This window comes from Rhinolophus sinicus, chromosome 5 (genome assembly GCF_057876585.1).
Source record: "Rhinolophus sinicus isolate RSI-liver-muscle chromosome 5, RSI-T2T, whole genome shotgun sequence".
Lineage (NCBI taxonomy): Eukaryota > Metazoa > Chordata > Mammalia > Chiroptera > Rhinolophidae > Rhinolophus > Rhinolophus sinicus.
In genome coordinates this window covers 13532438-13545004 of record NC_142505.1, presented here as the reverse complement: position 1 = coordinate 13545004, position 12567 = coordinate 13532438, and the positions used below count along the sequence as shown (strand labels likewise).

Genomic DNA, 12567 nt, shown 5'->3' with positions numbered 1-12567 from the left:
TCAGTGTGTGTCTGACCAATGTCAAAGCCTGCAGATGGTGCCTGGCTGCCTTGGGAGAAATGGGGGACAGAAAAAGTAAGCACAGGGCTGCTCCTGGGAAGCAGGGACTAATCTGGGGTCACCAAGGACAAGACAGAATCCCACTCAGAAGCAACTCAGAGCTGCCGGGCTTTCCTGGGGAGAGGCCTCTGTATCTTGGTGAACGAGGGGTAGAGATGTGCCTCTGAGCTCTCCAGTGAAGCCAGCTTGAAAATCTGGGGCTCCTGCTGTGGAGCATATTCTATCTGTGTCCTCACGGCTGACTCCATTTTATAGGTGAGGGACGGGGGGACTGAGCATAGGAAGGGGCAGTGGCAGATGGCAGGAAAAGAACCCAGGTGGCCGTCCTCAAGCATCTGGGACTGACTGCGGGGTCAGGCTACTCAGCCATGGCTGTGTCTACATGGTGAGGGATACCTGGATGGGTGCTATGTGTGGGACTGGACAACGGGGGTGGGGTGAAGGGACCTGGGGTTGGTGCCAGGGGCCAGCCCTGACTCCAAGGCCCATTTGCTTCAGGGCATCCGGGGAGGGGCTGAGGTTTCAGAGGTGCCAGAGAGCACAGTACTTTACTTCATTTCTTAGGGGTTAGGGACTTAAGACCCCTAAGGAGGGGTTTGCATAACCCTCTGTCTTTGGATGACCTGGACTGCTGCTTATTGTTAAACCATCCTGAAAACCTGAAGTTTTAGCTTTTGTTACAAAAGAGAACTTAGGCTGAGTGACAAGGGGCTGAGTATGGACCCATTTCCCAGTCTCATGGAGGGTAAATGAAGACGGTGGTGGGCTTCTTCCTTCATGTGGGTTAGACTGGTGCACGAGTATCGCCAGGCCGACAGGCTACAGACACGACTTCCCCTCCCCACTTTGGGCTTGGTGTTTCCTCCTCCCAGCCACCCCCAGAAGGGAGTTCAGTGGTATGTGAACACGGGGCACAGTTCTCACTGGAAACCCACTCTGACCCCCTGCTCTCACAAGCCCCTCAGACACTGTCAGAGGCAGGGAATGAGAATTCTGATGAAAGCAGTGGGTAAGGTTGGTGTGCCAGGCTTCAGACACTTGCCTTTGCTTTAAAAAGTAACATACATTCATGAGGATGTGATCTGGAGCTGCTGTCTACTCAGACCTCTGGCCTGGCCCCCGCCTCTGTGCTTGGTTGCCCCCCTCAATCTCTCCCACAGCCCTCACTCACACCTGGCCCCACCTTCCCTGATCTCCAGGCGTCTGGGGCCCAGGCTGGGGGCAGGGCAGCGGGAGTGCTGGGCGCCTTGTCCACCCACACAGGACACTAGGACCTCCCTTGTTGCCGGTTTCAGAAGTTTGGCTTCTTCCTGTGCTTTCCCTGTCAATCACGCTGCTGCGCCCCAGCCCCTGCCTGATCATCGCTTCCCATTTTAATGGCAATTGCTTCCACCCACGCCAGGCAGCAGCCCAATTCCTGAGGCGGCCAGGAAGGGGGCTGCGTGGGCCGTTAGCTTCCCTCCCCCAGCAGCCTCTAATCTTCTCATCCCCAGACAGATCCGCTTGGAAATCGCAGGGTTGTGTGTGTGAGGGCAGCTCAGCCTGGCTGTGGGCTGAGAGCTCTGCGTACCTGCACCCGCTTTAGCACACACAGAGTCTGGTGGCCCTGGGGCTGGGCCAGGGGCTGAGTGAGGCTCCATCCTGATGGGTGGCCAGTTTGAGGGGATGGAAAGGGGGCTGTGCGGCCAGCCAGAGATGGGTTCCCTTAGCCCTGTGCATGGAGGCCCAGCTTCCTCTCTCGGCTCCACCTGTGGGGCCTCAGGGATGCTGACCCCATCTCGGTCTGGGTCTGCCCTGCCCTGGTTAAGACATGTGGGAGCAGAAAGCAGGTGAGTCTCGGGAAGGGCTCTGGAATCGGCAGCCCACAGTATTCATACCACCTAAAATCCTGATATGAAATGACGTGCTGCTCACACCCTCGGGAGCCAGACCATGCAGGTGTGATATCTGAGCATGTGTAAAACAGGTGTGTATCCAGGAAGGTGGCTCCATGTCCACAGTGCACACTGACTTCTTTCTGAAACACTGACTTGCCTCAACCTTCCCTCTTCCAAAGGCCCCTTCTTTGGCATTTAGATTTTGATCTCTCTCAGCTCTGGAATTCCCCACATTGTAAAAGACACAAGGCAAGATGCACTTGCCCTTGACAGACAGATGCCATGAGAGCAAAGGCCTGGACGCCTCATGACAGCAGGAACTCCTACCACAGCTACCCAGGGTGACATACTAGGCTCCCACAGGCCCCGCCTCACCTGGACCATCACCAGCTTGTACCTGTGCTCTGCTCATCCTGCTCCTTCCCTCTTTAGCACCACCTGTCTATCAGGTGAGCTCCAAAGCCTCCTCCAGGAAGTTGTCCCTGATTTCCACAGGTGGAGAGGATCAACACCCATCTTAATGGCTCTGATCATTTTGATCAGCTTGAGAGTTATTTCATGCCTGTTTGAATCCCCCACTTCCCCATTCTCTCAAGTTGATGAGCAACGTGAGGGTCACATTCACCTCTGTATGCCCAACAGCCTCTCGCACAATATTTTGCATGCAATAGGGGTGCAGCAAAGTTTGTTAAGCTGAATTGAAAAACCATGTGGTAAATCATTGACAGTGAATGACTAATAACATACTAGGTAGATGAGTAAATAATGACTACAAAACGAGTAAATAATGAATAAATATGCAAATAAGTGGGTGAATGAATGAATGAAAAAATGAAGAATGATGTAACTGGATGAATAGGTAAATGAGTGACTGAGTAAATAGGTAGATAAATGAGTAGATGGATGGGACTGGTGAATGAGTGAATGGATGAGTAGGTTGATAGACGGATGTGGGGTGGATGAATGAGTGGAGAAACAGATGAGTGAATGGAAAGATGGGTGATGGATGACTGGAGGGATGGATGGGTGGGCAAGCGAATGAATGGGTAGATAAATGAATGGGTAAGTGATGGATGAATAGGAGTGTGTGTATGTTTGTGTATGAATGAACGGGATGATGGATGGGTGGCTTGTAGACAGATAAACGGATAGGTGATGAGTGAATGGATGGATCGTAAGTGAATGAGTAGATGGGGTTTGATGGATGGATGGATGGGTGAGTAAGTAGATAAATGGATATGGGGACTGGTAACTGAGTAGCCAGATTGACAAAGAGGTGGACAGATGAATGGATGAGTTGCTGGGTGGGTGATTGTGAGTAGATGGATGGCTGGATAGGAAGATGTATGGATGAGTAGAAAAACAGAAGAATAATAGGTAAGTGAATAGATAGATGGATGAAAAGTACATAGATGGACGGGTAAGTGGGTACATTGGTGAGTAAATTAATGAATGGATGAGTAGATAGATGGAAGGATGGGTAAGTGAGCCGATGGATGGGTAAACAGATGAATAGATGACAGATTGATGTGTGGATGGATGGATGGTTTGGTAGATACATGGCTGAGTGAATGAGTGGGAGGAAGGGTAAGTGAATGGACAGATGCATGAGTGGGTGGATGGGTAGTTGGTGAATGAATGGACGGGTAGGTGAATGCGTGTGTGTGAGGCCATTGGCCAACTTACCACCAGGTTGCCAATGACCATCACGAGCAAGAAGACCAGCAGGCACAGTGACTGCCCAGACACCTCCATGCAGTCCCACATGGTCTCGATCCACTCGCCACAGAGGATGCGGAAGATGATGAGAAAGGCATGGAAGAAGTCCATCATGTGCCAGCGGGGCAGCAGGCCTGAGTCACTGATGCGGTGCCTCAACTCTGAGTAGTTCTTGCCAAAAAGCTGCATGCCCACCACGGCGAAGATGAACACGATGATGGCCAGCACCAGCGTCAGGTTCCCCAGCGCCCCCACTGAGTTCCCGATGATCTTGATGAGAGTGTTCAGGGTGGGCCATGATTTGGCCAGCTTGAAGACACGTAGCTGGGGAGGTAAGGGTCCTTGTGAGGGGCACCCTAATCTCCCTGGCTCCTGCCTGAAAACCCAGGGAGCACTTGGAGGTCACTGACACCTGCTGTACCCTGTTTCTCCAAGAGTGCACACTACTGTCTCTTTCCACAGCCTGAAGGCGGCTGCAGCGGGCTCTGCTCTGGGAGTCAAATCAATAGCTCCAGCCTTATCTCCCCCGCCCAGTCCTTCTCTTGGTGCCCACACCCCTCTCCTACTCCCCTCGGTGTCACTTCCGGGAACTTCCCAGTAGATTCCCCCAACATGGAATGTCCTTCCTCTGCCAGACGCTTCTTCATCAGATACCCTTTCAGGTCAACTCAAACCATCTCTGTGCTACCCGATTGCCTCCATTTTTCTCTCCTCTTAGTTACCACAGAGACAGGGAGCCAGTGCTTTGCATTCACTGAACACCTGCTGTGCCAGGCCTTGTGCTGAGCATGAATCAGCTCATTCAGAACCCCCAATAACCACCAGAGGTTGGTGCTATTATTATCTCCTTTGACAGAAGAAGAAGCCAACCCTTAAAGATGGAGTCACTTGTCTAGGTCCCTTGGCTCATGGCAATGGAGTCATGATTAGAACCCACAGCCTGGCCTTTCTCTACTGTCCCCATCATCCTGCCTTCCTAGCCCCCAGTGAAGCCACCAATAGTGCTCGGACCTCCTCAGGCAGCTTTCCCTGACCTACCCTTAGCCCCATGTCTGGACCTCTCTGGCATTTTGAGGTTAAACCATGGTCCACAGATCAGGAGCTCTGGCGTCACCTGAGACCGCTGAACCGTCATCTACAGTTTAACAAGATTCCCAGGCGGTTTGTGTGTAAAGTTTCCAAAATGCTGATTCTGAAACCAGCAGGCAGTGCCCCAGAAGAGCTGTCAGCAGAACTAGCTCCAGCCGCTACTTGCCATGTGGCTTTGGGAAATGGTTTCACCTCTCTGAGTCTTAGTCTCCTCATCTGTGAAAAGGGGATGTAGTAATGCCAGCCCCACTCCTGGGCTCCTGTGAGAACTAAAGAGGTCATGGTGAACCATGAAGGGCTTTGCAAATCATCAGGATGGCCACCCTGATTGCTCCTCTGGAGGGATCTCTCCTCTGTCTTGCCCACCTTGGTGCCCCCCACATCACAACACTGGGCCTTGCACCCAGGGCTACCTAGCAAATAGCTGTTGGGTGAAGGCATGACGGATCAGAGTTGGGGTGACTGAGTGCCCCAGGCCCCCACCCCGCCCCCTGCAGAGGGCCCCGCTGGTACCAGGCGGAAGGAACGCAGCACCGACAGGTTTCCCATGCGTGACAGGCCCAGCTCCATGAGGCTAAGGATGACGATGATGCTGTCGAAGATGTTCCAGCCCTGCTGGAAGTAGTAGTAGGGATCGAGCGCAATGATCTTGAAGGTCATCTCTGCTGTGAAGATCCCTGTGAAGACCTGCGGACGGGGCGGGAATCAGCGGTCCCCAACGTCTGCACGGGAAAGACCCTCTGGCCGTCAGGGGCATTCTGTCCTGACTCTTGCTCCTCAGCCCCTTAGGGGTACCTCCGGCCCTCTCTGTTGTTCACCAAGCATGACCCACCCACCTGGCCCTCAGAAACAGCCAGGCCACGGCAGGTTCTGCAGAGACTACAGTCTCAGAGGCACCCGACAGCAGGGCAGGCTAAGGTGGGCGGTGACATGACCCAGCCCAGTCGCCCTCCAGCCTGTGTTGCCCCAGGACGCACCCTTGCTCCACACGTGCCCAGTACATGCATTCCTACAAACACTCCTGGCTCTCATGGGTCAGGACCTTCGTCCATGCTATGCCCGCTCCCTCCGCGTCCGCACTCTGAACTCTTCTCACTGTAATAATAACCAGCCACTGCTTCTTGAGGGCTTGACTCTGTGCTATGAGCTGGGCTCGAACGCTTTGCACGTGCTGTTTCTTTTAATCTGTCCAACAACCTGACAAGGAAAGTATCATCTCAGGTGAGGAAGCTGAGGCACTGAGAGGTCAAGTAAGTTCTCTGGGGTCATGTAGCTAGTACGTTTGAGAACCAGGAGATGAACACTGTGGTATCTTTCAAGACTTAGAGCAACTATCTCTCCCTCCTGGAAATGTTCCTGAGGTAGGCAGAGGCTGGGATTCACCTGGTTGACTCATGAGTCCTGAGCTGCCCAGCCTTTGCCAGCAGAGCCCCATGGTCAAGAAGCCCATTGTGTGGTGGGCCAGGCAGCTGGGACCACAACCAACTGCCCGAGGTGTGCCAACTGCTCTAATGGAAGGAAGCACGGTTCTAGGAGGAAGGGATATCCTGTGAAGGAGTGGCTGGCGGGAAGCCAGGGCCTTTTTGGGGTTAGGGGGTTATCCTGAGGGCAGTGGGGAGGCACTGAGGTCTTCTGTAGGTGAGTTCTGACGTCAAAGTGCCCGGCTACCCCTGGGGAGAGTGTCAGGCCTGTAGTAGTAGCTATGGAGGAGGTGAAGGTGAGAACAGGGGCATAGCTGAGGGTATCAATCAGGAGGGGGGTAACCCTGCCATTAGCACCCACCCTAGGGGGCTTTGTGCTGAAAAGACAGGAGAGGCATCTGTCAGTCACCCAGTACCAGCCCTTTCCCTCTGTGCTCAGATGAGCCCTCATGGTGGGGGGCAGGGGACTGTGTTGTTCCTGGCGGAGGGAACACTAGGATGGCAGGTGGGGGGCACCTCTGCACTGTCACACAGGGCACCACCCACCAGCCCAGCCCTCATGACTTTAATGGTCTCTTTTGTGCTTGTACCCAGAGGGAACTGTTCCTCCCCTGGCTGGCATCTTGGGAGACGGAGGGCCCCCCAATAGCCTCCAACCGCAATTCAAATTCCTGGGCTGCCCCAACATGTGGAGAGGAACCCTACGGTTCTGTCCCTTCCCCCAGCACCCAGGCCTGTTTCCAGGTTACGCACCCATAACTTTTCCATCCCTTTGTCCCAATCCCCTACTACTTTTCCAGCCATGCCTGCCTCCTTGCTGGTCCTTCCTCAGGGCCTTTGCACTTGCTGCTCCCTTCCCCTGGATCGCCCCCGTCCTCCATCCACAGGACTCACTCCCTGCAGGTCTCTGCTTAAAAGCCACCTAATGGATGATGCTTCCTGACACATAAAACAGTGGCCCCTCCCACCACATTCCTTATCCCTCTTCCTTGTTTATTTGTCTTTCCCTCACATACCCCCATCTGACATACTATATGTAGTTGTGTATTTGTTGAGTCTCCTCTGGGCTAGATGGGAAGCTCCACAGCAGGGGAACCTTTTCTGTCTTACTACACCTAGAACGCTGCCAGCCCACTTTCTCAACAGACAGAGAAACGGTTGGGCCTGTGACCTTCAGCGCCCAGTGTCCTGCAGCGCCCAGTGTCCTGCAGTGCCCAGCTCCACTTCCCTATCTTTCAGGAGGCTTTCCCTACCCAGCTGGAGCTCTTGCCCAGCTGCCCTGGGCTTCCCCAAAAGGCCCTAGGGTGGGGCCTGGGCTCCCCTTCCTTTCCCCCCAGCCCTCTGGTCTCCCCCAGCACCTGCCTGAGTGGGCGAGTGGGGGTGTGTTTCTAAGACCTGTTTGACAGGCTTACAGGTACTAATACTCATTTTGGGGGAAAGGAGCTCAGGAAAGATCTCCTGCCTCACTTTGCCCAGGTTCACAGCTATTTTGGCAGCAAAGTAGCAGATATTAACTGGCGCTGGAAGTCAGGAGAAAAAGACAGAAGGAGATGGCAGAGGCTCTTGGGGAATGCCTTTGGGGAGGTGAGAAGCAAAAGAACCAACAGCATCTCCTGGGAGCTCTTTAGAAATGCAGGAACCCAAAGACCCCAGGCCTGAGGAAGAAGAATCTGCATTTTGACTAGATTTCCAGGCAATTTGAAGTTTGAAAAGTGCTATTTTGCTTCTCAAACTTGGTGCACTTTGGAATCACCTAGGGAGCTTTAAAAATACTGATGCCTGGGTCCTACCTGCAGCAATTTGAATTAAGTTGGACTGGAGTGTAGCCCAGGTATTGAGACTTAAAGAAACTTCCTAGGTGATTCTAACGTGCAGCTAAGCTTGAGAACCAGTGCTTTAGAAGTACGTGGCTTTTGCCACCAGAACTTCTCCTTCTAAAAGATCACCCCAGGCTTTCTAAGGCCACGTGATCAAAGCTGGATGGTTCCAGATGTGCAGAGAATGGCAGTCAGACCCGGGTTCCAAAGCAGGGTCTGTCACTGTGTGAGCCTGGGCCAGTTTCTTCATTTCTCCGAGCCTTGAGTGTTCTCATATGTCAAATGGGGATATTAATAACTCCATAGGAGGTTTCTCAGAGTTAGAGCTAATGGATGTAAAGTGGATGCTCCTATGAGAGGGCAATTATTGTTATCATCGACAGCATTTATTAGGTTGTGGAGAGTGGCCAAGAGCTCCAGACCCAGGCAGGGGCTGCCTTCAGATACAAACAACTCTGCCTGACTTACAGGATCACAGGGACCCGGCAGACAGAGGCTGTGAGCCTGGGGACCCGCTTCCCTGACTCCTGGCAGGTCCACTGAACCAGGGTGCGAATGGTGGCTTCCCAGGAAGTGGGTGGACTTTTGGGGAACCTTGGCGTAAGTTTTTAATGGGATCATACTGTCTACGTTGTAAACTTGCTTTTAAAGCACAGTACTTTGTGAACATCCTTCCATGCCAACTGAACGTGACCTACACACAGCATCATTTTCTTTTTCTTCCTGTCTTTTTTAACGGTTGTGTGTAGATGTGCAGATGTGCCGTAAACAGTTTAACCGTTTCCCTGTGATGGGCATTGTTTTGTCCCTGTTAAAAACACTGTCATAATACAGATCCTTTTACATACATGTTTTAAAACAATTTGCCCAATTTTTTCTTAGGATGAATACCTGGAAATGGAATTGCATAGTCAACGGACATTTTTAGAGATTCTGACACATACTGGTTCATGACCCTCAGAGATCATTTTTAACTAATTCCATGAGCTGCATGTGAATGTTTTCCTATAACCGCACTAATACTGGGCATGCCATTCCCATTAGCCTTTGCAATCGAGCAGGACAAGAGCCCTATTTTATTGTTTATTGGATGTTTGTATTTCTTCTTTTGTGATAGCACCTGTTCATGTCCTCTGCTTATTTTTTTCTATTAGCGTATTTACCTTTGTTGTTATTGTTGTTGCTTATAAATATACTTTATCTATTTAGGGTATAATCTCTTTGTCTACTGTATGTATTGCAACAATTTTCCTAGTTTGTCATTTACCTTTGTCATTGTATTTTCTAAAACTACAAAATATTTTAAGCATATAGAAAAGTATAGAATAATATAATGAATACCTCTGCATCTACCACTGAACTCTGCCAACTATTAATATTTTGCCATATGTGTTTCAAATCTTGTTTTATGTTTCCATACAAAATAATAGCAAAGACTTAAATAGCATTTACTATATACTAGGCACTGTACTACTGCTTTACATCTATCATGTCATTTAATCCTCACAATAACCCTGTGAGATATGCATTGTTGCTATCCCCATTTTACAGATAGGAAAACTGAGATACTACAGAGAAGTTAGCCCACTGGCCCAAATGATGGAGCCTGACATTGAACCTAAGCACTTCAGCTTCGAACACAAAGTCTTAACCATGTGCCATCACAGGTAAAACTGAAGCCATGTGTAGTACTACGTTTACTCAAAGGTAATCATTATCCTGAGTTTGATGTTTATCGTTCTGTGCATGTTTTTATAGTTTCAATGTATATAATTACAATATATAGCGTTTTTGCATTGTTTTAAACTTTATACAAATGGGCTATTTTTGCATGTTTTTTTGCAAGTTCCTTTTATTCTAAACATCATTGTTTATGAGATTGATCCATGTTGATACATGTGTATGTATTCATTCTAATTATGTACAGTATTGCATTGTATGAATACAATTTATTTATCTATTTTTTAATGGATGGAGAGACATTTATGTTGATTCCAATTTTCTCTATACCTAACTGCTGCAGAGAATTTTCTTGTATAGGTCTCCTTGTACAGACATGTGAGACTTTTTATATATATATATATATATACACACACACACACACACACATATATACATATATGCACATATCTGAAATTGTTAAGTTATGGGGTATGCACATCTGTGATTTACCTGATACTCTGCAATTGCTCCCTGAAACGGCTGTACCAAATCCACACTCCTATGAAGTGTGAGTTCCCACTGTTTCACTTCCTTGCCAACACATATAAATTTATTTTTGATTCTCTTATGGGTGAGAAATAGTAGCTCAATGTTGCTTTAATTTGCATTCCTCTCTGTTTCTTTTAATTTCTTTATAACCATCTGAATTTCCTCTTCTGTGATTTGCCTGTCGTTTTCTTTGTTCATGGTTGTACTTATGTTTTTGCCATTCCGTTGTCATTCTTTTCCTCAATGATGTATAAGCATTTAATACCTATTCTGGATTTCATGTCATGAAATGCTTTTCATAATACCAATTTCCAGTTTGTGGTAGTGATTTTATTTTGTTTATCATATCATTTGTTGTATAGACATTATAAATTTTAAAACAGGTAAATTTATCAATCTTCTCTTTCATGGCATAAAGTCTATATTGTTGAAGAAAGCCTTCCCGACCCCAAGACCATAAATTTTTTCCCCCCGTTTTTATTCTAAAAGCTTAAAAGTTTTGGTTTATCACATTTAGGTGTTGAATTCAATACCACACAAGTAATTAATGAGTATGGTGTAGGGTGGGGATCTAAATTTATTTTCTTGCATATAGATAACCATTCTGCCCAACGCTATTTATTGGGTAGTCTGTCTTTTCCTACGTACTTATAGTGCCATCTCTGTTATTTATCAAGTCTCCAAATTTGCATTTCCTATTTCTAAGTTCTCAATCTGTAGCAATTTTTTATTTTTGTACAAACACTATAATATTTGAATAACTATAGCTTTACAATATATCTTAATACAAGGTCTGACAATTAGGTTTGCAAACTTGCCACCATGTGCTTACGCATACACTGGTGGATTTGCTTCGTTTTATTTTTTTCTCTTTTCTTTGTAGTCTTAAATCTCTTCTTGGTGACATATTTTTCTAGGAAAATTTTCATTTAGTCTGTTCAAAATTTATTGGCATTAAGTTGTTTATAATGTTTTATACTGTGTTAAGTTGTGCTGTTTATGTAGTTATGCCCCCTTTTCCATTTTTAACGTTATTTATTTGTGCCTTCGATTTTTTTCTATTTTAATCTTGCTAAAAATTTGTCTGTTAGTCTTTTGAAAAAGTTTTCTCAAAAATTTCTCCCTAATTAAACTTCAAAATTATTTATTAATTTTTACTCTTATCTTCAATTTCCTTTGAGTTTTCACTTATTTTGTTTCTAACTACTTGAAGCAAATGATTGGCTATTTAATTTTCAACTTTTCTTTTTTAATGTATCTACTTTAGGCTATAAGTTTCCCTCTAAGTACTGTATTTGGTGGCTCAGACTGACGAGCTTCCTTTTTTATCATTTCTCAGTGTCAGTGTGTGGATGTTTTCTGGTTCACCATTTTTACTGAATGAAGGGTCTTATTCTTATGGGGCAACAGTTCCAACCCCTACTCGCACTGTCCCAAAGACATGGCTTGTCTCTACATGGTCACTGAAATCCAAACCTCCAGACTATTCAAGTCATCAACTCCCCCCCCCACCCCCCCATCCAGGGCAACTACAGAACCATCTCACATGTTTACTGCTAAGGTTTTAAAGTCCCTCTGATTTTTGGCACTAGGGCCAGAAGTTCTCATGAACTTTGCATGTCAAAGAATGTTTGCTATATTTTTAATTGTTTCAGAGCCGGAGGCTTTTCAGGTTTTCTTGTCTACAATATTGCTAGGAACAGAAGTCTCATTTGCCTGTTACCTCTGAGTATACGAGGTGCTAGAAGTTCCTTAAATCTATCACCCTTCTTCTTTATGGAATTTGTCTTCAGTGACATGCTTAGAAAGGCGTTTCCCCATACCAAGAGCATTTACTCACGCTTATTTTTGTGGTTTTGTTTCTTTCCATTTAATATTTAAACCATGTAAAACATATGAACTGCAACACAATAAAAACCTTCCATACTAGCAATAAAACTATCCAAATAGAACAGAATTGAGTTATAATCCAACTATATGACCTATTACTAAGAATTGAACCACAAGTTTAACACAGCTACGATTCAATCATGACTTAGTGAGCCGGTGAAGCCACCATTGCTTTTCATCACCTTGGACTTGCTGCTCAGAACAACCCAATAGTCACATCCCATTGAAACCGCATTCAACTAAAACCCTACATAACCACCACCTGAAGGCCAACACAAGGGAGGCTCCCACAGACTGAGATATAGCTTTCCCTTCTGTTAGCATAGAAAAGTAGAATTATAGCAAATGGACTCATATTTGTGAAAAAATGTGAATAGATCCTCTAGAGAACCCTCTAGAGTCCTGGATATGGAAAGTACTAAGAGAAGATGGTCTTTACTCCACAGTGTGGGAGACCTGCATGCCTGGGGACATGGGGCAGGG

The 12567-nt window shown here is 47.3% G+C and overlaps 1 protein-coding gene across 3 annotated transcripts in view; it reads right to left on the bottom strand.

Annotated features, from left to right (window-relative positions):
- Positions 1-12567, bottom strand: part of SCN5A (sodium voltage-gated channel alpha subunit 5) — a 94959-nt gene that overhangs the window by 30027 nt on the left and 52365 nt on the right. For all 3 annotated transcript variants that reach the window (XM_088798259.1, XM_074312597.2, XM_088798258.1), the window contains 2 exons: positions 5259-5432; positions 3624-3980 (listed from right to left, as the gene is read on the bottom strand). In XM_088798259.1, coding sequence (XP_088654385.1) covers positions 3624-3980; positions 5259-5432 — 531 coding nt within the window. The remainder of the gene's footprint in view (positions 1-3623; positions 3981-5258; positions 5433-12567) is intronic.